General features: G+C 33.6%; 2 protein-coding genes across 3 annotated transcripts; one reads left to right on the forward strand and one right to left on the reverse strand.

Moving 5' to 3' along the window:
• Positions 1–228: 228 nt before the first annotated feature.
• On the forward strand, positions 229–24318 carry Drp1 (dynamin related protein 1). Of its 2 annotated transcripts, XM_088037808.1 has the most exons (10): positions 229–556; positions 609–753; positions 10141–10560; positions 10617–10864; positions 19266–19682; positions 19729–20013; positions 20064–20168; positions 23306–23558; positions 23612–23823; positions 23874–24318. In XM_088037808.1, exons 1-10 carry the CDS (start codon positions 455–457, stop codon positions 23928–23930), a joined length of 2244 nt encoding a protein of 747 aa, XP_087893934.1. In that variant the 5' UTR covers positions 229–454; the 3' UTR covers positions 23931–24318. The 2 variants fall into 2 exon arrangements, with proteins under 2 accessions (XP_087893934.1, XP_087893935.1); XM_088037809.1 differs by lacking the exon at positions 20064–20168.
• Positions 24306–26225, reverse strand: nesd (SHC binding and spindle associated nessun dorma). Its single transcript, XM_088037810.1, has 2 exons — positions 24658–26225; positions 24306–24597 (listed from the first exon to the last, which is right to left on the reverse strand). Exons 1-2 carry the CDS (start codon positions 26142–26144, stop codon positions 24375–24377), a joined length of 1710 nt encoding a protein of 569 aa, XP_087893936.1. The 5' UTR covers positions 26145–26225; the 3' UTR covers positions 24306–24374.
• Positions 26226–26229: the final 4 nt, after the last annotated feature.

Raw genomic sequence — 26229 nt, forward strand, 5'->3', positions numbered from 1 at the left:
GACATTGACGTTCGTTAATCTTGGGGTTTTTTGATTCTACAGGTTGGTGATTAAAATAATTTAATATTTTAAAATGGGATGCGTTTAGCGTATAAATGTAACGTATAATTGTTGTAATCATGCATTGACTTCCTTACTTTACAACCCCAAAATACATCTTTTTATTACTCATTTTAAATTTAATATTGGAAATTACCGCCTCGTGGCCAACTGTCTTTCGCCACGCTGCCAACCTAACGAAATCCATTCAAACCATTCAAACTGTCATTCGACAAAGTCGCCTCGGTTGTCTAACAGCAAAAAGATTCACACCGCATAATCGTGTTCATTTTAGTGCCAATTTCACGCGGTGTCTAGTTAAATGATGTTAAAATAAGTCTTTTTAAAACTGAATCAAAGTTTGGAGTTTGTTAGGTAATCGATATTTTTGGAAATCGACCGGTTGGAAAACACAATGGAAGCCCTTATTCCTGTGATTAATAAACTTCAAGATGTATTTAACACCGTTGGATCAGACGCAATACATTTACCACAAATTGTGGTTTTGGGCTCACAGGTAAAACTGTTCGAATTTGTTGGTTTGATTGATTTATATAACCCAACTTTAGAGCTCTGGAAAAAGTTCAGTCATTGAAAGCTTGGTGGGAAAATCGTTTTTACCGAGAGGAACTGGGATTGTGACTAGAGTACCGCTTATTCTACAATTAGTATATTGCCCAAAAGATGACAAGGAGCACAGAGCTGCAATTGATGGTATGTAAATAAGTCTAAGTTGAATGAAGAGATTTAAATTAGGCATAGAACGTTAATTTAACACATTCACATAAAATATAGGCTAATTGTATTTCTCTGGTACACATGGACTGCTTAATTAGTCATTGTAACTAAATAGGAAAGTTGAGGTTTACAGTGTGAAGTCTGATTTAAAATTAAGGCATGGTGGATGAATATATTTTGTTGGTTTTAGGGTCACATGTCTTTTTGTCAATATTAATTTTCTTATCAGAAATGCATATTTATTAGATGGATAGAGACTGTAGAAATACAGGGCAAAAAAGGGGAGTTCTTGTGTTCACCCCTAAAATCGTCTTTAATTTTAAAGATAAAATTTTGAAACTTTGCATACACTCATAGTTGACAAAACTCTAGAAGCTTACGCAAACATTTGTTTTTATCACGTTTTGGTTGGCGTCGCGACGCTTAAAAAAATAATTTTTAGCCATTTTTGAGTTTTTGCGGAAATATTCACGAATTCAATTTTTTTTCAACATAACTGTGATGTTAAATATCTGAGTTTTTATTCTAAATCTTATGCAAATTGTGTATAAAATTTGCGAAAAAAACGTTGTTTTATCAAGTTAGTTTTCAAAATTATGACCGCGCAGCGGCAACTACGTTTACACCAAAATTTCACAAGTCACTTCATTCACTCTTATAAAGGTTAATTTTGATTAATACGGGCATGTTGCACTTTATAGACACCAGAAATCGTTAATTAACATCGACAAAGCGACAATTTCACCAAGTAAGACTTTTGTTACAATCAAAAGCGAGCCAAAGGATAGATGTCATTTGTGACACAAAATGTTGACAGATGGGTGTAAACGTAGTTCCTAATTTTGACGTAATGAAATTGGAAACTATAGTCTGTCCAACGAATAAATAGATGACAGTTTTCTAACCAAATCTGCGCGATAAAAACTAGTACCAACAACCGCCAAATTTAAAATAGATGTCATGATGCTAATTTTAAAATTCATTATTTTTACTATATTTACTGCTATAAAAATGACTCCTATTACTTGATTATAGAAAGGGAATTAACAAACTAACTAATTCGGTGTTTTGTCATTAATTTGGTAACGTAGAGAAAATCTCAAAAACCCTCAATTTTTACACACTTTAAAGCTGTGTGCCAGGTAAGTCCTTCTGCCAGGAAATCGAGAGGCACACAAAACTTTAACTTTTTTATTAGCAGTCCAGTTGTTACAAATCTTTCATTATCAACATTCTAATTAGGAAACTTCGGTCAAGTTGACCAACAGATCTTGAATCTACTCATCATGAAACTTGCAAAAGACAATTTGCACAAGAGAAAAACCGAAAAACTAGTAATTAGACACTATTTTACCAACAAAACTCAAGGAGCAGTGCAAAAAGTGGATCTTAAAGTGGTCAAGAATGACGAATGTCAGTGAATGTCAAATGATTGACAAATTTCTAAAAAAGGCGGGAAGGCGTAGTTGCATAACCAACTTAAATCGAGATTAATATCCCCAAAAAAGACGGAAAGTATTCTAGAGTATTTCAAGTTGCCATGTTTCATGGCATACAATTCAAATCATCCTATTTACTCGCTGGATTTACTATAATAACTTGATAAAACAGCATTTTTTTCTCAAATTTTGAAGACAATTTGCATTGAATCTAAAATAAATGCTGAGATATTTTTAACACATTTATATTAAAAAAAATTAAATTAGGGGTTGATATCACAAACTCTCACAATTAACTAAAAATTACGTTTTTAAGGCGTCGCGACGCCAAAACTATCAGTGATAAAAAACAAATTTTTGCTCCAGCTTCTAGAGCTTTGCCAATTATGAGCCTGTGAAAATTTTCAAAATTTTGTCTTTAAAATTAAAGACGACTTTGGGGGTGGACACAAGTGTTGCCGGACCCTGTATATGATGTCTAGATTTCATTTGGCTGAATTCCATTGATTTTGTTTTAGTCTTCGTGTATTTATTATGTTTCAGGTTTTTTTGGCTTAAGTTTGGTTACATTTTTCTATAAATTTTATGAATTTCTTTCTACCAAAATCTACCAATTGTTTAAAACTTACTTAATTGCTTCTCCCTCCGCATTTTAACACCTCCTAAGTCAAACCAAAACCAAACGTTTATATTCTTTCTCTGAAATCGCTCGGAAAGTTGTAATAAAATATGTACAGTAGACTCTCGATTATGCGAGTCCCGGTTATTCGAGCAACCTGTGGTTTTGAAGTTCTCCGCATTTTATCTGAGTTTTTCCTGAAAATTAATAATTTACACAAAAAACGCCGAATTTGGTCTGACGTCATAATTGTTTATGGAATTGCAGTTCGGTGTATGCAAATCTAATATGAGTGTGATGTAACTGGTAGCCCAGTCAACAAAGACAATGAAATTGACATAATTCTAAAATTTTGTCAATTGTACAACAAATTAAAACAAAAATAAGTTGATTCTTTGTGTAACATTTTTTATTCTTATCCGAGCAAAAACTGGTCCACATTAGCTCGGATAATCCAGAGTCTACTGTACAGGGTCCGGCAACACTTGTGTCCACCCCCAAAATCGTCTTTAATTTTAAAGATTAAATTTTAAAAATTTGCATACGCTTACAGTTGACAAAGCTCTAGAAACTGACGCAAAAATTTGTTTTTTATCACTGATAGTTTTGGCGTCGCGACGCCTTAAAAATGTAATTTTAGTTAATTGTGAGGGTTTGTGATATCAACCCCTAATTTATTTATTTTTCAATATAAATTTGTTAAAAATATCTCAGTTGTTATTTTAGATTCAATGCAAATTGTCTTCAAAATTTGAGAAAAAAATGCTGTTTTATCAAGTTAGTTTCCAATTTCATTACGTCAAAGTTGGGAACTACGTTTACACCCATGTGTCAACATTTTGTGTCACAAATGACATCTATCCTTTGGCTCGCTTTAGATTGTAACAAAAGTCTTACTTGGTGAAATTGTCGCTTTGTCGATGTTAATTAACGATTTCTGGTGTCCATAAAGTGCAACATGCCCGTGTTAATCAAAATTAACCTTTATAAGAGTGAATGAAGTGACTTGTGAAATTTTGATGTAGACGTAGTTTGTCCCTGCGCTGTCATAATTTTGAAAACTGACTTGATTAAACAACGTTTTTTTCGCAAATTTTAAACACAATTTGCATTAGATTTAAAATAAAAACTCAGATATTTGTATCGCAGTTATGTTGAAAAAAAATTGAATTCGCGAATATTTCCGCAAAAACTTAAAAATGGCTAAAAATTATACTTCTTAGGCGTCGCGACGCCAACCAAACCGTGATACAAAAAAAAATTTTGCGTCAGCTTCTAGAGCTTTGTCAACTATGAGCGTATGCAAATTTTCAAAATTGTAACTTTAAAATTAAAGACGATTTTGGGGGTGGACACAAGTGTTGCCGGACCCTGTATAGTAAAATCTCTGTTGAGCGGACAGCAACGGTGTCTAAAATTTTGTTCACTTATGGGAGCTGTCTCGCGACGTGAGAATTATAAGGTGATTTTTTGTGAAAATTTAAATTTTCTGTTTTGCGATTTTTTTTAAACATTTTCTATCATGTATAAAAAAGGAGTTAATATTTTAACAAGCCGAAATGATTTTAATAGACCTGCCATTTTTTTAAATGAATGCTTAATAAATTAAAGAGATATCATTGATAACGTGAACACTGATCAATTTAATGCAAATGTTAGAACCTTATAGTTCTAAGGTCGCGGTCTGTGAAGAGAGATTTCATTGTATTATAAATTCGTTGACTTACCCGAAGAAAATATTCTTCTCGATATTCTCTTATTCCATCGCGAGGTCTACCAGAAAAGAAAAATTCTACCTTATCAGATGCATCGTTGGAATCTTCAAAGATACAAATTTGCAATAGAAATATTTTGTTACAAATTTGTACATTGTAAGCCCGTTCTTATCTTTTTAATTTTATAGTTTTTAGTCACTGACTGCAACAAAATTATATCGTACTCTAAAAATGACTTATCTATGCGTTTTCGAAAGATGTTTTAATTTTATTTAAAGTGATTTTAAAGATTTCTCCTAGAGTCCGAGTTTTCGTACAAATTTACCACTTCTGACTGAATAAATGTAGAATCTTAATTCGTTATTATTAGTGATTACCAATTTAGAACAAAAACTTTTTTTCAGCCCTTTCAGTAATAATCTAGTTGAACGCTGTTGAATGATTAATCACAACACTTTTTTTAGCAAAATACAAATTAAATCAATCTTATTCACTCGGTCGATTATAAAATGAAGAGAGACTTTGAGTGCAAAAGGGATTTGGTATATTTACACCTCACTGGTAAAAGGAAAAGAGTTTTTTAACGCTGTCATAACTGCAGATGATCTTGTTGTTTTTGTCATACTTATTTTAGGGGGTAAATCTATTTACTTCTTCTAATTCCTTTTTGTTATAAAATAATTATAACGTTTCCAAACTGAAGTCTTAGTATTTTCCATAGATGTTCCTTTTCTTTTTTATATTTACTCTCTTTATGCGGTTATCTGAAATCTTGCAGTAAAGTTTCTTAATCAGCTTTCATCCTTTCCATTTATTGCTTCACCTACTACTTATTTATTTATTTATTGCTCGAATGCTGTGAATTTAAACGCCAAGAAGGTTTTGTGGTTTTTAATTGATACAGTTAATTGCAAAATTAAAGGAACGACTACAGTGTTGCAGATTAAATCGGACTGCTTTCTGACAAATTTGGGTGACAATTATAATTTAATTTGTCAAAAATTGTATGAACAGTTTATTAGTTGCATAAACAAAAATGAGAACATGACAAAATATTCGCGATAACATTGAGGGACGAAGATTGGTCTATTCAGCAAATCGCCAATCGGTTAAATTCGTCATTGACAGCGATATTTAACTTGATCACTAACTGGAGACAAGAAAGCAGTCTTTCAAGAAGACGAGGACAAGGAAGACATAGAGCATGAAGTGCTGAGAGCGACGAAAATCTCATCAATTATGTTGGTAAAATACGGTCGGAATATCTAAAATATGTTGACAATCCATTGTCCAATTTTTGACAAGTCAGCCGGTTTCAGCTAGCTAAAAAAATTACTAATTTTCTAGTGAGAGTCGTTCCTTTAATTTTGCAATTAACTGTACCTGTACTTCTGTTTAGAACTGCCACGATAAATAATTAAACATGACAATTTTTGGAGTAGTTATTTGTTTCCACATCATCACTGTGTGGATATTTTTAGAAGCTTGCAGTAAATTGTTTTTTGCTACGACTTGTGACAAATTTTTATTTGAAAATTAAACCAGGTATATTTTTTTTAATTTAAAGTTACCGATTGGACTTCGAAAATTTTACACTTACCCATTGTTTAGTTTAGAAGTTTAGTCAGCTTTGACCGAGATTCATGTCTTTCCTATAATTTTGAGATTAGGAACTGCCAATTTTTTTAATCTTGTTTTTAGTCTCTTATTAAAACATCTTTTTATACCCTGTTTTATGGAAGTTTAAATATCATGATCGCTATTTTCACTTTTGACTTGACTATTAACTGCAGCTCTGAAGAGATTCAATGAACTGCAGCTAAATCATTCTCTCAAGTTTCGCATTCAGGGAGATCATCTTCCTATAATTTTTTCTCTTGGATTCTTTCTTGCATTATGAGTCTCATTAGTTCAAACTTTTTTGATCGAGATATTATAGTTTTTTATTTTAATGTGCTGCAATATTTCACATTCTAAAAACTTCTAGAGCCGTTTGATTTTGAAAAAAGTATTTTACAGTTGAAAGGTTTCTTTCAGACAGAAGTTCACATACCTAATATGATTTTTTGTCAAAAAAATAGTGAATAGTAAACTGTTCATCTGTACAGGGTCTGGCAACACTTGTGTCCACCCCAAAATCGACTTTAATTTTAAAGATAAAATTTTTTAAATTTGCTTACGCTCACAGTTGGCAAAGTTCTAGAAACTGACGCAAAAATTTGTTTTTTATCACTGATGGTTTTGGCGTCGCGACGCCTTAAAAATGTAACTTTTAATTAATTCTGAGGGTTTGTAATATCAACTCCTTATTTAATTTTTTTCAATATAAATGTGTTAAAAATATCTCACTTGTCATTTTAGATTCAATGCAAATTGTCTTTAAAATTTGAGAAAAAAATGCTGTTTTATCAAGTTTTATCAAGAATTCGCAAATATTTCCGCAAAAACTCAAAAATCGCTAAAAATTGTACTTCTTAGGCCCAACCAAACCACATTGATGATATTGATGATTTCTATAATAAATTTATTTAAGAACAAATCTAACTCAAAATAATCCAAATTTGAACAATTTTACACTGTAAAACCCACATTTCTCTACCATAAGTATTGTTAAATTGACAGGAACTCCGATAAAAAAAAATCTAAACTTGTTTATTACCATTTTTATTCCCAATTATATTCGATGGTCTGGACTGACTTTGGCGATGGAACCGGCTTACCACCAATTCAGTTGCACAAAGCGATTTCTGCAAAAAACTTAAATCATTTTTTTCTTGAAAACACTGCGTTGTTTGATATTGGGGTTAAAAATTTTGCGCTGTATTTGATTACACCTGTACCTACAAAGAATTGCGTAACTTTGAATCGAAGTTTTTTTTAGGATTTTTTTATTTAACGGTAAACTGTCAATTTTTATTAATTTTATATTTTTGTTTACATTTTTGCCAAAATTAACGTCCTTGCCTAAAAGCGTTTGAATCATTTTTCGCTTTCGCAAATTTGGTTTTTCATGTGCCAAGTTATGTCAAACTGATAAAAATTGTCAAAATGAAGATCAACTCAAACTTTCAAAAAGTATATGTACGCGATTGTAATGAAAGTCATTGTACTTTCTGTAATCTAATTTTCCATTTTCATTTTCTACACGGCGCCGCGCCACAAAATTTGAAAAGTGAATTTTTTTTAAATATTATTTTTTTGTTTTCAAAACTGGTCCCTAATAAATGCTTATTAAAACAAATTTGACAATTTAAAATCAAGAATTTTCCACACAATTAAAAAAGAAAAGTAGTGCTATGATTTTTACAGTTTTGCGCTCGGACTCGATAATCTGGATATTGCAGGAATTTATGGAATTTAAACCTGTCTGTCTCATCCTGTTAAATATCTTGTATGTAGTTAAAAATATCTATATCTATTTAATAATACTTTTTTTAAATTAAAACAGTACACAGTATTGTTAAGTAAGACGTATCGCTAATCCGGATTTTTCGATAATTTGTCGTGGTTTTAATTAATCCGGATTAACGCTACACTAATCTCCATTAAAATTAGAGATGATTTTTATATCACACAATGTTCACGTACTTACAGTTTTTGAGTTATAGCAGTTTAAGTTGGCCAATCATAGCGCATCTCCATTAATGAATCTCTAGATTTATTGCCAAGTTACCTGCAAAATATTTTTTATGGCACGCAGATGCAAATTGGTTAACTTAAAATTCTTGTAAATTGAATACTATATAATTAGTTTTGGTATCTAAATATTAGGAGATATACAAGGTGTTTATAAATGTTTCTAGCATCAAGGGTAGCTCTATAATTCTTGCTGTGCACTATTTTGCCGCTTTGTTTTCATAGTGAATATAACTATCTTGAAAATTATTTATAACGTTACTTATGTCCATGACGTTTCAGTTACAGTTTTGTGCCCAAGTTTATGATTTTCAGGTTTTAAACCACAACTAGAACAGTTTATTTCTCAAAACTTACTGTGTTCCATGTTTGAGGTTAACTACAAATGTCAGTTGAAAAATCGAAACCCACATTTGTAATGAGCGACAAATTTCTTTGACATTTCATAGCCACCCTTGATGCTAGAAACATTTATAAACACCTTGTACAATTATTAATCTTAGATTTTGATTGGAGAATTTTAAAAGAAAGAGCATGCCTTTTGGAACAGCCTGTACATTGCATTGCACTTAAAATAAATACCTCGTATCTTCGTTAATTTTAGGAGCAGGAATTTTATTGGAGTCGTGGAATTTAATGCTACCAACCTCATTGTAAGTTGCAAACTCAGCTTACCGCGTTTTCTTGAATACGGCCGAATTTTGCTTCTATAAAAACTGTGAAAAAAGGTGTTCAGAATCAAATTTTAGCTCTTTACACCAAAATTCAGGTTTTTTAATTTTTCAAAAATTTCATAAACAACAGACCATGATTGTTATTCTGTTCCTTTCTGTCTGAAAAAACTGTGTTGCTGTTTAAGGTTTCATACGTTTTCATATCGTAATTTGATCAAACACGTTGATTTTCAGTGAAATTTTCTAAAAGTCGAAATATGAAAATTAGGTTGAAATTTGGTGTAATGGCTTAGAATGCGATTCTTTCTTAATAGCCTTTCTTAATATGTATTTCTAACGCAAATTAAAATACAGAACAACATAGGAATTGAAACAATCATAATCGGCCGAATTTGCAACCTATAGTGATATTGGTAGCATCAAAAAAATCCGTTTACCGAAGATTCGAGCTTATATTCATTTTTATCTTATGTGCAACACTCTGTATAAAACGTGTAATGTTTAGCAGCAAGAATGAACATAGTAGTTATGTAATAGATATTTACATAACAAGTGCGGAAAGTGAGCAATTTCGCACGAGTGTAAATGTAGATGCACGAGGCGCCAGCCGAGTGCAGATGTTACACGAGTGCAAGAAAGACACTTTCCGACGAGTTGTGTACACTATTTTTCCTACGACCTTCCGTTATCAGGAAGAAACCATAAGTCTTGACAATAGTTCATTTCTTATCTTTTCTAAATATCATTTTCTACGACCATGAGGTTTTATATGAATAAAAGTGACGTATTCCACATAGTTAGATGGTTGAAACGACCTAACCAATTCATTTTTACCATTATGCATGTTGTTTTACAGTGAATCGTCTAGATATTTAAGACAAAAATTCAAGAATTACATTTGTATTTCAAAATAACTGTCAATTTTGACAGGTCTGTGCGGATATATTCATATCACACTAGTGACTTTTCGGAAATGGATGTACGAAAACATCAACTTTCGGAGTCATTTAACCGTGTGGAAAATGCCACTTTCATATGGGGTCGTAGAAAAATGAAATTTTATTGCATTGAACTATTGGTATGGAATGCATGTGTACAATATAATTACATACCATAAATATCATCCAGCTAACAATAGATTTCTAGTATCGCACGTTGTGCATCGACCTTTGTATCCGTCAATTGATGAAAAAAGAGAAGGCTTAACCGCTCATTTTTATCATTGAATTCTTATTTTTTTTTGTATAGAAACTTGTAGGTACTCATTACTTCACTTTTAGGCACGATGGATGTCGAAGACTGGGGCGTCTTCCTCCACTCAAAGAACAGGATATTCAAAGACTTTGACGACATCCGGCGCGAAATCGAAACTGAAACCAACAAAATCGCCGGTAGCAATAAAGGAATCTGTGCGGAACCCATTAATTTGAAAATCTACTCAACCAAAGTCGTCAATTTAACTCTGGTAGACTTGCCGGGCATTACTAAAGTACCTGTTGGGGATCAACCGCCCGACATCGAACAGCAAATTCGCGATATAGTCTTGAAATACACATCTAATCCAAATTCTATTATTTTGGCTGTGGTTACAGCCAACACTGATATGGCCACTTCGGAAAGTTTAGCTATAGCCAAAGACGTTGATCCTGATGGTCGGAGGACATTGGCTGTTGTTACCAAACTTGATCTCATGGATGCAGGTAAAATCAAACGAGGATTGTAACATGGCAGTACGAAATAAGTTCTTTCTTTGTAGGCACGGACGCCATTGATATCTTATGCGGACGAGTTATACCAGTGAAGTTAGGGATAATCGGCGTGGTGAATCGTTCCCAACAAGATATTCTTAATAACAAATCGATTAAAGAGGCCTTAAAAGACGAAGCGACGTTCTTGCAAAGCAAATATCCCACACTGGCGACTCGAAATGGGACTCCCTATCTTGCGAAAACTCTAAACAGGCTGCTGATGCACCACATTAGAGACTGTTTGCCGGATTTAAAGGTGGGTACAAATGGGGAGAATTCACATTTTTGAATTTTGATGAAAATTGATAGTTTTCATGTCGTATAATACAAGGTGTTTATAAATGTTTCTAGCATCAAGGGGAGCTCTGGAATTCCTGTCATGCACTATTTTGCCGCTTTGTTTTGCATAGTAAATATAACTATGTTCACAATTATTTCAATGTCACTTAAGCCAACGACTTTTCAGTTACGGTTTTGTGTCAAAAATTTAGATTTTCAGTCTTCAAACCACAACTTGAACAGTTTGTTTTCGAAACTAACGTTGTTTAATGATTGGGGGCTATTCGGGTGTCAATAGATGGCGCCACTAAACTACAAAATGGCGATTTTAACGGTGAACAAAATTTGCATTTTTGTTTATTTAAAATGCCCTATGATGCAGATAATTGTCTTAAAGAAACAAGCATTCTTCGGACATTTAAATGAAGGCTGTTGGGCCGATTCAGATTAATAGTTACATATTTATATAATGGCTATTGAATATTTTCCAACATTTTTTTGCAAGTAAAATCCATAAACTAACACCAACGTTGCTGTATTTGGCTTTTTTCAATTTTATATTTTTAGTGCCTGCGTTTCTGCCAATTTTCAATATCTCATGAAACAAATTGTTACTACAAGACTTCTTCCAACATTTGTTTAGTTATGTTAACATTTCTTGCCATTTTACTCTTGAACAATGTCGCACCCTTCGCCAATTTTTCCAATTGAGGTTAACTACAAATGTTGGTTGAAAAATCTAAACCCACATTTGTAACGAGCGGCAAATTTCTTTGACATTTCATAGCCACTCTTGATACTAGAAACATTTATAAACACCTTGTAACTTCACTGTTAATAACAAACAAAGAAACCAATTATTTAAAAACCATCTCAATTTTTAAGACAATAACCTCATATTTTCGGAAGAATTCAAGAGTTTTTATTGTTATTTCAACGCGAAATGTAAATGTCTCATCAATGTTTACAAATTTTGATGTTCCTGTCAAAATGTTGCTGCCATGCATGTCGGCAACTTTTGGTGTTTTAAAATATCCCTATCAAGTACATTCCTCTACACAGTTTTTGGGTACAGTCCCAAATTTCGGCCCAGGATCGACCTTTGGACCTCAATATGGTTTGAATACAAGGTGTTTATAAATGTTTCTAGCATCAAAGGTGGCTCTGGAATTCTTGTCATGCACTATTTTGCCGCTTTGTTTTCATAGTGAATATAACTATCCTGAATTTTTTTTATAATGTTACTTACGTCAATGACGTTTCAGTTACGATTTTGTGTCCAAGTTTTTCATCTTCAGGTTTTAAACCACAACTAACACAGTTTATTTCTCAAAACTTACTTTACTCCATGTTTGAGGTTAACTGCAAATGTCAGTTGAAAAATTGAAACTCACATTTGTAATGAGTGGCAAATTTCTATAACATTTCATAGCCACCCTTGATGCTAGAAACATTTATAAACACCTTGTATAAAGTGTTAAACAAATGTTCTGCATACGGAATTCTATCAGTGGGCGGAGCGTGCAGCTGAGATGTGACGTCAAACCAATGAAAAAGTGTTTTAGCTGCCGCCTGAATATTTAAATTTCTTTAGCCAATTTTGGCAAAACCGTCATGCATTTTTCAAAAATTTTTGCACCTCTGCGTTATTTGAACAATATTCTACAAAATTGGGCAACCCGAGAAGTTGTTGAAGGATAAACACTTGTTAAAATTTCGCGATTTTTGCTGTTAATGTGTGTTTTTTCATGTGAGGAGAGTTTTGTGGGGTTAGAAGTGGGTTTATTTCTTGATTTTTTGTGTTGTAAACGTCCGGAATGCAAAAGTGCATTCTTCAATGGGCCGACATTTTGTTGTTTCACAGCGCCACCTATAGCTAGTTTGCAAGCCCAATTTGGTACAAAAATATATAGGTTACATTTTTTGCATTCTCCCTCAGCAGTTCCACACGAACTGAACCTGACACATTAAAAACTAAAACATCTTGCAGAAATATAATTTTGTTAAAAATCGAATATATAAATCTTAAATTAACCAAAATCATGAATGGTTGAATTGTTTGCTTCTTGATACTTTAAATAACCACCTTCTTTTAACTACACTTTCGTTCATCTATTTTAATTAAATTTTTCGCTTAACTTCACTTTTTTTTTTTCATTCAAAATATAAATTCCAAGAATTTAAAATTAGTGGACAAATCAGTTTGAACTATTTACTTAACACATCAGATACTGAATACATAAAAAAGTAATTTCATAATTTGTTTTTGGATTAAAACTTTGTTAAGAAAATTTGTCACACCCGTGATTTCTTCTTGAAAGCAAAAAATCAATTAATAATATAAATATTTTGTATACTGGTGAATTCAAAATCAAAATATCTGAATCAACTAAGTAAAAATATTCAAGCAATCAATACAAAATATCCAACAATATTTCATATTTTGTCTAAATAAAGAAGTTAGTTTAGGGTGGATGTAGGTATGTCTAGCGGATATAAACAGTGGCGGCTCGTATCAGTGGGCAAGGTGGGCTAAGCCCACCCTAAATTTTACATCTTTAATTATGTATCAATAATCATTGAAGAGGAATTTTATGATATAATTCGTTTTATTTTTCATTGAAGAAAAATTAATTCGAATTTGTTAACAATATGTTTCTTCAACAATCACTGAAAGTTGCAGCACAGAAATTGTATTTTCAGCGAAAGCGCAGACCGCTCATGGGCTAGCCCAATTTTGCGAATCAAGTAACGTAGTACGTCTCCAGAGGAAGTGTGTGTAAAGCACGTATCAGCACGTACATCGCCTCAGAACGTATAACGCGCATTGTTGCAGCGATCTATGCTTACGATGGGCTAGCCCAGTAGTCGATTCTCTTCGTTTCTGGTCATATCATGTTAGTTTTTTTCCAATCGACAATTTATTCAATAAATACAATCATCTGATTATTGTTTGGGAGCCTAATAAAAAAATATTAGATTTATCTGATCCAGTTTCTCATGATTGATTAAAGTTTTGAATTTCATGAGAAATCCTTTAGAATTTAATTTTAATTATTAGTTTTGGGCAATGATACTATAAATGCGCATGTAGTAAAACTTCATATGCGAAGCTATTAAACTGTACCCAATAGTTCAATTTTTAAAACACACAATATTGTAGCATTAGTTGAATTAATTCCGTATACCCTAATTATATAGAATTCAATGGATTTTTGTACTGAAAATACTTCTATTATGTTATAATTAATTATAAAAATAGTAATTAATAGTAAATAGTAATAATTAGTTATAAAAATTAATATATTAGTAAATTGTATCCGATAAATAAATCAACTGATTCCAGTAACAAATTAATGTCACAGTCTTAGCAAGCACGTACGATGGGCCAGCCCATGAACACAAAGTTAAGATCGGAAAAAATCGGATAATATCGTTTGCCAAGTCCGGTGTTCATCTGAAATTATCAGGACTGTATTGAAAAAAAAATTTTGCGTGTTCTTGTTGATTTAAATAACTTCATGGTTAATTTACATACACTAGTTTTAAGGTTTATTTGTACGGGTTATCTGTAGAAAATGGCAAGTGAAGTTCAATCCACATTAAGAGTATATCATAAAAGTGTCGGTATTGAAAAAAAATAGGGAAGTGATTATTATTAATGGAGAAGGTCATCTAAAGTTGCCCACCTTTTGAAAATTATCACGAGCCGCCACTGGATATAAGTACGCTTGACCAATTTGTGAAACCGAAACTGGGGGCTGTGGGCGCCTTCGCCTGTGTAAAATATAACTTACTTTGTTCAAAATGTTACAAGCATTAATAAAATTAGTCTTTCTGCTACATTATTTTCATTTTTAGCAACGTTTATTTAATAAGTTTTGCTTTGTCACGCCCGTTACAAATGTATGTCACACCCGTTACAGTTTTCTAAAATATACAGTGCCAGAGCCAACTATAGCTTACGAGCCTATGCCTAGGAATGGTGACGTCACATCAGTGGCCGTACCGCGCTTCGAAAAATGCATTGGTTTAAAGGGAAAGACGCCGTCCGTTCTTCATAAAAAGGCCTCTAAAAACTTCCCACTTGTAAAACTTTTGTAAAATTTTATAAATTATGTTGTGATTTATAATGACAACAGCAAATTTTACGAAAACAAGCATTTATTCAATCATACATACAATATATAAACCATATTTAAATGAGAAACCAATACACCAGAGCAGATTTTAACAAATCTTTCATCAAAATGTTTAATACACACAACACTGCTCTTGTTAGGTACAAAGTTTTTTCTATTTATACACTGTATCCACTTATCTTTCAGAAGTTTATTCTTTGGAAATTGAAAAATCGACACTTTTTCACTTTCATTGTAATTACTTCTACAATTAGGTACACAGCAACTATTTGGCATTTTGATTAAAAAGGTATTACACCCATTATATGTATGTAGACAACAGAATAAGTAAATCAGTTAATTTACAACTTTGGTCACACACCTTGTTTGTCCGTTCGAAATGAAGCAAGTACTAAAAACATTTCCATGAACATGGGAGTATTTATAAAACCCAGAGAAAATGATGGAAAGGGGTATTTTGTCATATTCTGGGAAAAACATTGAAGGAAGAAATTCCGAGATCCTTCTCAACCCAAAAGTCAGAAAAAGAGGTAAATCTTTAATATTATTCCGAGAAGATTTAATGTAAACATAAATGCTGAATACGTTTCCAGAAATAGAGAAAAATCTGGTCACATTTTTTTCCATTTTTTGTAGAACTAGGAAATAAAATTATTATATAGGCATAAAAAAGCTTTGGGTCGATGGTCGATGTCCTTTTTAAGAAAAATACAATGGTTTTTGTATTTCATGATTGAAAGGGTGCAAAGTACCTAACAGTACCTAAATATGGGGCTGTTTGTCCCCGCTTGACCTGCCCGAAATCCGGCACTGCTATTTAAGGCGGCGATTTACCCAGAGCATTCTAGGTTTGCTGTGTCGTTTCTCTGCTGTAATCTTATAGTGTTACACACACATCCATCCCTTCGACGAAATTCAAGGACAGGGTGATGCTTTCGGACACATGGGCAGTACACTAACCATTTCAGACTCGGCAAACGAAGCGTTTTTAGCATGGCATTTTATTAGTTGGACTACAGCTCAGAAAGAGTAGACATTGAAGGCAGCGATATAGCAAAAATAATGATAAAAAATAATACATAACTTAAAAATAAAAACAAAAAATATAAAAGCAACAACAAACCAATTATTTAATAAAACAAAAAACAAACAAACATAAAATTAGCCGAAATTATTAAAACCAAGGCAATCCTTTGTCGCAACGCGAATTCACAAGCTCGGGTACTAAATTTGTTCAAATTTGATGCAAACTACAGTGAAACCTGTATAAAAAGGAATTGCAATCCGATGTTTACGATGTTTATATAACCTAAAACCTCAGCTGAAGTACAATACGAGGTAAACAATATAAGCAAGACAGTCGGCGTGTTACTTGTTTTCTAAACAATTCCCAATTGTTTTTAAGAAAATTTAAAAGAGTAAACAAAAAATTTCCCTTTTAAATATGCAATAGTCCGTTTTTTGGCTTCCGTGTTTGCGTAAATTCTGCTGTTTTTTAAAGGTTTCAGGTCTTTAAAATAGTCAATTTTGTAAAAATCCAAACAGTTTTAGAATAAATATTTAAAATTATAAAATTAAGTTATAGTAAATACAGAATTAACATAGAGACCGATCTAAGAGCCAAAAATTTTATTTTTATTTTTATTTTTTTAATTTTTATTTTATTTTAATTTTCTTCCCTTCTTTGGTAAATAATTTTACAGTTCGTATATTAAGTTTCTCTCTGTACAGAACTGTTTTGAACATATTCTGGCATTTTCTAAATTAAAAAATCAAACACGAAATCACCCACAATTTTCTTGTCACACTGGCTTTGGAAAATCTAAAAAAAAATATATTCTTTTCAGCATAGTTTCCCTGATTGTCACAATTGCACCCAGATAGAACAAAGCATTTTAGTATTTATTCGCGACGTGAGAATTATAAGGTTCTAAGTGATTTTTTGTGAAAATTTAAATTGTATGTTTTGCGATTTTTTTAAACCTGTTCTATCATGTATAAAAAAGAAGTGAGTTAATATTTTAACCAGTGAGTTATATTTTAACAAAAATTTGAAAAATTAGATAATGTAATAAATTAATTCTAAATAATATCGTCCATATTTGATAAAAAAAACTTTCAATCCTTTAATAAATTAAAATTGCAAGGCAAGAAATATGTTACGAATACCTAAAGAAGGTAAAAGAAGAAAAACTAAGTGGAATGTGCGATGTATTTGTCAAGAGCTGTATGCCTTCGTTCTAAAGAATCCAATCTGTAAAAAAAAATTTGCTTCTTATCTAACTGGACTGTGAATGAATCGAACAACAAACAGAAAAACTTGATGTTGTCTAAATTCGTAGTAAATCATAAATAAAGCCAAGACACAAATCATTTTTGTTGTTCCTGACACTATGGCCAATGGTCAACCTTCAACAAAGACATTTTTAGTAAGTAATCTCTTCAAATTTTAACACAACGTGAAAGTTATCCTGTCACATCTGTTTTAATTAATTCTAATTGTTAAAAGTGTTATAGGTGTATTGTAAATGTGCGCTAGCATTGGCACAATTGAATATAAACAACCAATAAAAATGCAAGCAAAATAACAATCTTCGGCAGATTTTACCATTTATTAAACCTGCCAACAAAGAGTTTTATAAATAAACTTTTAAAAAATTAGTTATTATTTTTACGATTTTTTAATAAAATTTAATAAAATCATTGACTAATTTGTATTGGTGAATATCTCATTATTTTTAATTAATATCATGGCGCTTAGAACAGTTTTTGAATTTCAACGTCAATAATTTTTTTCTCATTTGTCAAGACGACAATATTTAAGAACTCTCAATATCAAATTGCAAGTTTATTAACAAAGCTTAATAATATAGTTTTTGCAGTCAGGTTAATGTCTACTCGTAGTTTAAATAATTTCTCAAAATATGTGACTTGCCGCTGAGCCCGTTATTTAGGTATGTCAAGTCTTTAAATTTGAATGGACATCGAGTCGATTTCGAGACCAAATGGGCAAAGAAAAGAAAGTTAGTCGTTTATTATCGTACAATTTCGTTCAGCGCACTTCTCGGACACATGTTATTTTTTCCCCCACCATCATGGTCACAGAGGGTTGGTTTCAACCTAAGATGTACGCAATTTATCCACAATTTGGGCGATGCAGGCTTCATGTAAATTAGATCCTACATGATTATAAAAGAATTAACAGTGGAACGAACATGATATTCTTCTTGTTAAAGAATGGTTATGTGTCGGGACGAAGAGCTTTTTACAAAAAGAATGTTATTTCCTGAGATATTTAGTTCTAAACTTGGCCAAATTTAACGATTTTCAACATTTTTTTTATCATACTGTCATTACTTTTTTTCAAAAAAACTCAACGTCCCGACATTAATTACTATCTTAACTGCAGTTTCACAAAATTTGAACTGATTTTTTTCACAGACAACGGAGTAATATCGAATTTTGTGAGGCCTGAAAACATACATTTTTCTGGAGGTAAATCGCCGCCTTAAATGTCAACTTTCAGCATTTATTACACAAAAAAATTATTTGTGAGGTTTCTAGGAAAATCAAGCTTTTAAAACTATTAACCGTGTCCGCCCCAGTAAAAAGTCACAAAAAAAGAAGTAATTCCGTAATATTTTGAGAAGAACATTTAATGATCAGATTCTAAGAACATCCCAAAAATTGTCATTCCAAGCAAAACGCAATTTACAATGTCTAAGTTTGTTAAAATGAAGAAAAAAGACATCTCATTCCCATATTTCCATAAGCCGCAATGGTGACCGTTCGGCCACTGTGCTGACGTCACATCGGGTCTCCGGCCGCTAGGCGTAGGAGTTGGCTCTGACAGTGCCCAATTGAATTGGTTATTCTAATTGCAAAGAGGCTTAAAATGTGTGCCTATAGTTTGTGTACTAAAGGAGAAGGAATCTGACTTTTGTGATTCGCAGAAATATAGAAAAATGTTATTAAAAACAATAAATTTAATTTGTACGCGTCACACCCGTGACACCACAAATTAATTTGCTGCTCTATGATCTGCAATCGTAACTTAACAAATTTTATTTAGATAATTTGCAGCACTTTAACCTACCTGATAACAGTGTACTTCTGCTTGAAAAAGCTCTTAGTCGTTAATAAATTAATAAAATGTTGTCATTTTGTCACACCCGTGACATATGGAATTGCTGCCCTATTATTCATCGTTTCATTGTTAAATCAATTTAATTCCAGACTCGCGTCAACCTAATGATGTCCCAATTTCAATCGTTACTTAATTCATACGGAGAGGACATCTCCGACAAGAGCAAAACTTTGTTGCAAATCATCACGAAGTTCGCCTCCGCTTACTGCTCAACCATCGAGGGCACAGCTCGCAATATAGAAACAACCGAGTTGTGCGGAGGTGCCAGAATCTGTTACATTTTCCACGAGACGTTCGGCCGAACATTGGACTCAATTCACCCCCTGGCCGGTCTAACGAAAATGGATATTCTGACTGCCATTCGAAACGCGAACGGTCCTCGACCGGCCCTTTTCGTCCCCGAAGTCTCCTTTGAGTTGCTGGTCAAGCGGCAAATCCGCCGACTTGAAGAGCCTTCGTTGCGTTGCGTGGAATTGATTCACGAAGAAATGCAACGAATTATTCAAGTAAGGTTTTGTTGTACGAGGCGCTCGTTTTATGGGGTGTTTTTAGCACTGCGGAAGCGAAGTCCAACAGGAAATGCTGCGGTTTCCTAAATTGTACGAGAAGATCGTGGATGTCGTGACCCAGTTGCTGCGAAGACGTTTGCCGACCACTAATTCGATGGTGGAGAACTTGGTGCAGATTGAATTAGCGTACATTAACACTAAACATCCGGATTTTTACAAAGAAATTGCGATGGTGCCAACGATGATCAAATCTGGCGACGGATCTCGCGCTAATCGACCAAAGAGTATGTTCAGTAAACATCACACAGTCGCAGAACCCCAGGAGTTGGTACGTTGGAATTTTTAGTAGATTTTTCTGTATGATTTTGATTTTCTTAGATTGTGCGTGGTGCTGTCGCAGCATCTGACCAAGCTGATTTTTTTAATTATCTGTTTCGAATATTGCCTGTCTCTAGTTACAATGACTTCATGAATGCTGTTCAGGTACATTTGATTGCAAAACCAATAACGAAATTAATTGTTTAGATTTTTGTGCCTTCATTTTTAGAGTTAACATAGGATATAGATAAGTGTATTAATAAGCACGGGATAAAGATAAGAGTTATTTATATGTTTAACAAAAATTTATAATCCCAGTCAACATTTGTGGAGTTTTAGCAGTTTGACTGTTATTACTTCCATTTCTGAGAAATCAGAAATATGTAATTCCGACTTTTTATTTACAAAATCATTGCTAAATTATTCCCAAAGATGTGGCGATGTTATTGTTAGCTAATTTGCTAATAACCTCTTCATCTCATAGAAATATTTAGTATATTAAAGAACGTGTTTTATAATGACCAATTTGGTGCACGAGGTCCCGGTGTATAAAACGAGCCCACCAATGCCATTATAAAACAAGTCCTTTATACTGTTTTTTCGAATTTGCACCCTTTTTTTTAAAAAAATTAAATTTTCCAATTCTAAGGGCAGGTTGCAGAAACACGGTTCAAATCTGACTTAACCCAGGCTTAAATGATTTTTGCGTTGCACAAACATTTTTGAGCGGTTCAAATACAAGCTAGCACGGTGATAAACTAAGCAGGTTCAGAGGTGTTGGTAAATTACAAAAAATACACAAATTCAAATTTCAAATGAATTTAAATCCCAGATTTGGAATCTACGGAAACTTCTGCATACACTGATGTATAATAACTCAAGTTTACTCAAAAAAATAAGCGAGATGTCGATATCAGAAGTTTGGCATAGTTTTAGTCATAAAGTTTTGCGAAAATTTGCAAATTTCGACTGTAGAAAAATTAACTATTTCTTATGTAAAAAATCGCGAGAAAAAATGGCGCATCTCAGTATCTGAAATAGTTTCCGAGATATCGAGCACGAATTGTTTTGAACCTTCAAAAATTTTCAACCCAAAAAATCAAACGACCATAACTCAGTTATTTGTTGACGAAAATTGAAAATTCTCATGTTTTTGGATTCAGCGTGACATTCTGCGTAAAATGAGACCCAAATTTGTTGAGTTTGATTAATAAATAAACGAGGCATTGGCCAAAAACGGTTTTGAAGACGTCATTTTAGGGTGATTTTCAATCAATGTTTTCAAAATGAAAACGACGTTTAATAGCTTTCAGTTATACATCAGTTGAAAGAGGAGCTCGAAATCTATCTTCTGGCCAAATTTGAGATCAATCGGACAAATAGTTTACGAGTTATGACCAATAATAAAAAAATTGAAAAATTTTCATCGATTGAGTCGGATTTTTTTTGCGAAAAATCGACTATCGAATTTTGGGCTTTTGATAACATTTTCTAACGTAAAATGAGCCGAGAAAAAGAATGGCGCAAACCGCATCTCAATATCTCAAACAGTTTCCGAAATATTTAACTTTAAAAATTACAAAAAATGAGGAAAAATGAAAATCGACTTTCCGAAACTTTGATCGGCCATACCTCAGTTATTTGTTGTCGGATCTGAATTTAAATCCCAGATTTGAAATCTGCGTCAAATTCTACGTACACTGATGTATAATAATTTAAGTTTACTCTAAAAAATAAGCGAGATATCGATATCAGAAGTTTGGCCATAGTTTTAGTCATGAATTTTTGCGAAAATTTGCAAATTTCGACTGTAGAAAAATCAAAGAACTATTTCTTATACAGGGTCCGGCAACACTTGTGTCCACCCCCAAAATCGTCTTTAATTTTAAAGATAAAATTTTGAAAATTTGCATACGCTCACAGTTGACAAAGCTCTAGAAGCTGACGTAAAAATTTGTTTGTTATCACTGATAGTTTTGGCGTCGCGACGCCTTAAAAATGTAATTGTTAGGTAATTGTGAGGGTTTGTGATATCAACCCCTAATTTAATTTTTTTTTCAATATAAATATGTTAAAAATATCTGAGTTATTATTTTAGATTCAATGCAAATTGTCTTCAAAATTTGAGGAAAAAATGCTGTTTTATCAAGTTAGTTTCCAATTTTATTATGTCAAAATTGGGAACTACGTATACACCCATCTGTCAACATCTTGTGTCACAAATGACATCTATTCTTTGGCTCGCTTTAGATTGTAATAAAAGTCTTACTTGGTGAAATTGTCACTTTGTCGATGTTAATTAACGATTTCTGGTGTCCATAAAGTGCAACATGCCCGTGGTAATCAAAATTAACCTTTATAAAAGTGAGTGAAGTGACTTGTGAAATTTTGGTGTAAACGTAGATTGCCGCTGCACTGTCATAATTTTGAAAACTAACTTGATAAAGCATCGTTTTTTTCGCAAATTTTAAACACAATTTGCATTAGATTTAAAATAAAAACTCAGATATTTGTACCACAGTTATGTTGAAATAAAATTGAATTCGCGTATATTTCCGCAAAAACTCAAAAATCGCTAAAAATTATACTTCTTAGGCGTCGCGACGCCAACCAAACCGTGATAAAAAAACAAATTTTTACGTCAGCTTCTAGAGCTTTGTCAACTATGAGCGTATGCAAATTTTCAAAATTTTATCTTTAAAATTAAAGACGATTTTGGGGGTGGACACAAGTGTTGCCGGACCCTGTATAAAAAATCGCGAGAAAAACGATGGCGCAAACCGCATCTCAGTATCTGAAATAGTTTCCGAGATATCGAGCACGAGTTCTTTTGAATCGTCAAAAATTTGGCCCTCTGGCGACAACCCAAAATTTCAAACGGCCATAACTCGGTTATTTGTTGACAAAAATTAAAAAATTATCATGTTTTTGAGTTCAGCGTAAAATTCTGCGTAAAATGAGACCCAAATTTGTTGAGTTTGCTTAATAAATAAACGAGAAATTGGCCAAAAACTGTTTTGAAAACATCATTTTAGGGTGATCAATCAATGTTTTCAAACGACGTGAGAACGACGTTTAATAGCATCAGTCGAAAGAGGAGCTCAAAATCTACTAATTTCCTACTTTGAGTTCTTTTATAAATAGATACCTATAAACGCCTCCAAATTGAGTACTTTAATGGACCTATTAAAGCGGCAAATTCGAAAAAATGCATTTGAATGTGGTGACTGATTGTAATATCATGCTTTCAATTAAACAAACTACCCGTTAAGAATCCGCACTTCAAATGCCTACTTTTGCAGTCGCGCTCCTCGAGCAACCCTCAATTGAACGAAGACGCCACAAATTGGGTTTCCGCTTTAACATCCGCACAAAATGGAACCGAAACTCCGATGTCAAACCATGTAAACAGCCTGTCGGAGATGAGAACCGAAAACGACATCAAATCAGTGCTGAGCCCAGTGAAACCGGTCAATTTGTTACCACAAGTTCCGCTCAACAGCAACAGCTACAGGAAACTATCAGAGAACGAAGAGCATGACTGTGAAATAATAGGTGCGATTTTTTGTTTTTTTGTTACACTTCTTATTGTTTTCGACTCGTTTTAGAACGCTTGATCAAGTCGTACTTCTACATCGTTCGCAAATCTATTCAAGACACGGTTCCAAAGGCCGTGATGCATTTCTTAGTGAATTTTGTAAAAGACAATTTGCAGTCGGAATTAGTGACACATTTGTATAAAGCCGACAATGCTGATCAGTTGTTGGACGAATCTGAGCACATAGCACAAAGGCGTAAGGAAGCTGCTGACATGTTAAAGGTAAGTAATGTGCGGTCGCCCTGTCGTGCGGTTATCATGTTGTTTTACAGGCGCTGCAGAAGGCTTCCCACATCATTAGCGAGATTCGGGAAACTCACATGTGGTAAAATAGTAACTTATGACTAGTCAAAATAATGCTTGTACTGACTGTGTTAAATTGTGTTTAAATTTTACATAATTTCATAAGGAAATCGTATTCTCAATATCACGGGTCTTTTACTGCTTAAAGTTGTTAACATTTTGTAAGATTTAAATTGCCATATTACATGACCATCTTTGTGTAAATATAATGTACAATATTATGTGTATTTCACGTTTACATAGAAATAAGTTGTTAATCAGTTTGATATTAGTGAAGGATATTAGACTTGACCTGTTTTTGTCAGTGGTGCATTATTGTAGAAATCACTTTTTGATGTTACACGTCGCCATTGTAGTGACTTTATCATTTTTTATTTGAATAGTTCCGCATCAATAAACTATTGATTTAAAGAATATATATTTCAGTTCCTCTAATAACAAAGCAAAAATAAAATTATCTAACAAAATGACTAAACAGTAGCTGGAGATTCCCGTCCGTTGCAACCGCGCTCCTCAGTACCTGAATCCTGTTCAGTGTCCATTTCTTCATCTGAATCGATGCAAATGGTAGGATCCGAATCCGGGCTTACGAAGAGGTCATCCACTGCTTGTAATTTCGATTTGCGGTTAATAACAGCGTCGCCCTTTAAGTTGTTGTTGCCCTTCACCAACTCCATCTGAAGTTTTGGGATTCTGAAAACACAAGGGTTAAATTTAATTGCACACCATTAGATAGCGTAAATAAAGACTTACATGTTCAGTGTATCAAAATCTCCCACTTTAGGATGATCCGTGAGGTTGTTTTCAGTCTCCACGCAAATGCCATAACTCTTGCAATTCCTAATAGTGACTTTGGTGGCTTTCAAACAGCAATTATCATAAATTTGCAGGCCAACATTGCAGTCGTAAATCTCACAGTTCTCCATTGCGATGTTGGAGCCGGAATTCCCGACGATGGCTGTATAGAAATTGCTAATATCACAATTCTTGATCTCTAAACTCCCTTCATTTAAGACGATGATTCCTTGGTGAGTTGAGGAATTTCGATTTCCAATCAACTTGCAGTTGTTTAAAGTGACTTTTCCTCCACGGACAATTATTGCACATTGTGGTGCTACCGCATCTATCGTTATATTCTCAATGAGGACGTTTTCACCTTTGAAATCCAACATGACATTTTCCAAGTCTGAAGTTATAATTGTCTTGTCTTGGGTGGAAATGCCCTTCAGAGTGCCACCATGCTCCAGTGCTCCCGTGGTTTTGATGGAATGTGTTGCTTCACTCAGGATAAACGTGTCGTTTGAGTTTGCGCTCTCTAAAGTTGAGGAAAGCAAAGGTGAATGTTTGAGGGTTTCATTTGGGTGGGCGATTTCAACTTTGGATAAGAATTGGATGATTTCCCCAGCGGTGCCTTCATCATAAACAACCCAAATGTTTTGTGTGGTGCTGTTGTGAACAAGAGCCAATTCTAGGTGCTTTTTAATAAGAGCGCTCCTTAGTAAGGGATTCTCTAAAATGTCCACTTCTCCCTTTATTTCCAACATGCGAACTTGCAAGTCCATCAAAGCCTGCACGTTCTCATGATTAACATTAACGTGTTCATCATCAGGGTGAACCAAGTCTTCTAAGCCAGCTTCTAGATCTTCTTGCTTCACTTGAAGTCTCCTAGCTTCTGATATTAAAGAATGTAGGCGTTCGGCAGTGACGCGCGGAAGCACACCATTCTTCATGTCGTAATACAAGCGCAGACGAGGCTCTAAATGCTTGGACCTCCAGTCAACACTGTCGTCATCTTCATAGTCCCATGGCATGAATATGTAGTGATAAAAGAACCTCAACATGTCTAAAGAGTTTGCAGTGGACTGTAAGTTAAGTGCAATACTCTTATCTTGATCTTTTGTGGGCCACAGCTGAATCAACGGCACTCGGTGCTTCTCAGGAATATGGATATCGTCGTCTTGCACTGCAAGAATTCTTACCAAAGCTGTTAGATCCGTCAAATCTATACTCAAAACGAAGACCAGCACTATCGAAGGAAACGGGATATTGAGAGTTTCACAGGTTTTTCTCTGGATTTTCCAAATCGCCTGCCACCCATTCGGATCGAGAGTGAGCTCCAAATAAAAGCCCCATTCCTTCTGGATCGAAGACACCGGTAAAGTGTCATATCCACCAAGCACGTCCTTATACTCCTGCAAACGTTGCTGAAGACTTTTATCAAAAGATATAACTTGATCCATAGCTGCAAACTGTGCTCACTTTTTGCCACTCTCACCGTTACAAATTCAAACTTTTTACCGATCACAAAAGTCAAAATTTTGAATC

Source organism: Gnatocerus cornutus, chromosome 5, assembly GCF_029298725.1.
Source record: "Gnatocerus cornutus isolate USDA-ARS CGAHR chromosome 5, icGnaCorn1.1, whole genome shotgun sequence".
Lineage (NCBI taxonomy): Eukaryota > Metazoa > Arthropoda > Insecta > Coleoptera > Tenebrionidae > Gnatocerus > Gnatocerus cornutus.

What these genes read in the sequence shown, in the direction of transcription:
- Drp1 (XM_088037808.1), top strand. Translation starts at nt 455, where the DNA reads ATGGAAGCCCTTATTCCTGTGATTAATAAACTTCAAGATGTATTTAAC. An exon ending in GCACAGAGCTGCAATTGATG is followed by an intron (nt 754 to 10,140) that starts GTATGTAAATAA and finishes CTTCACTTTTAG; the next exon opens with GCACGATGGATGTCGAAGAC. An exon ending in ACTGTTTGCCGGATTTAAAG is followed by an intron (nt 10,865 to 19,265) that starts GTGGGTACAAAT and finishes ATTTAATTCCAG; the next exon opens with ACTCGCGTCAACCTAATGAT.
- nesd (XM_088037810.1), bottom strand. Translation starts at nt 26,144, where the DNA reads ATGGATCAAGTTATATCTTTTGATAAAAGTCTTCAGCAACGTTTGCAG. An exon ending in GATTTTGATACACTGAACAT is followed by an intron (nt 24,598 to 24,657) that starts GTAAGTCTTTAT and finishes TTGTGTTTTCAG; the next exon opens with AATCCCAAAACTTCAGATGG.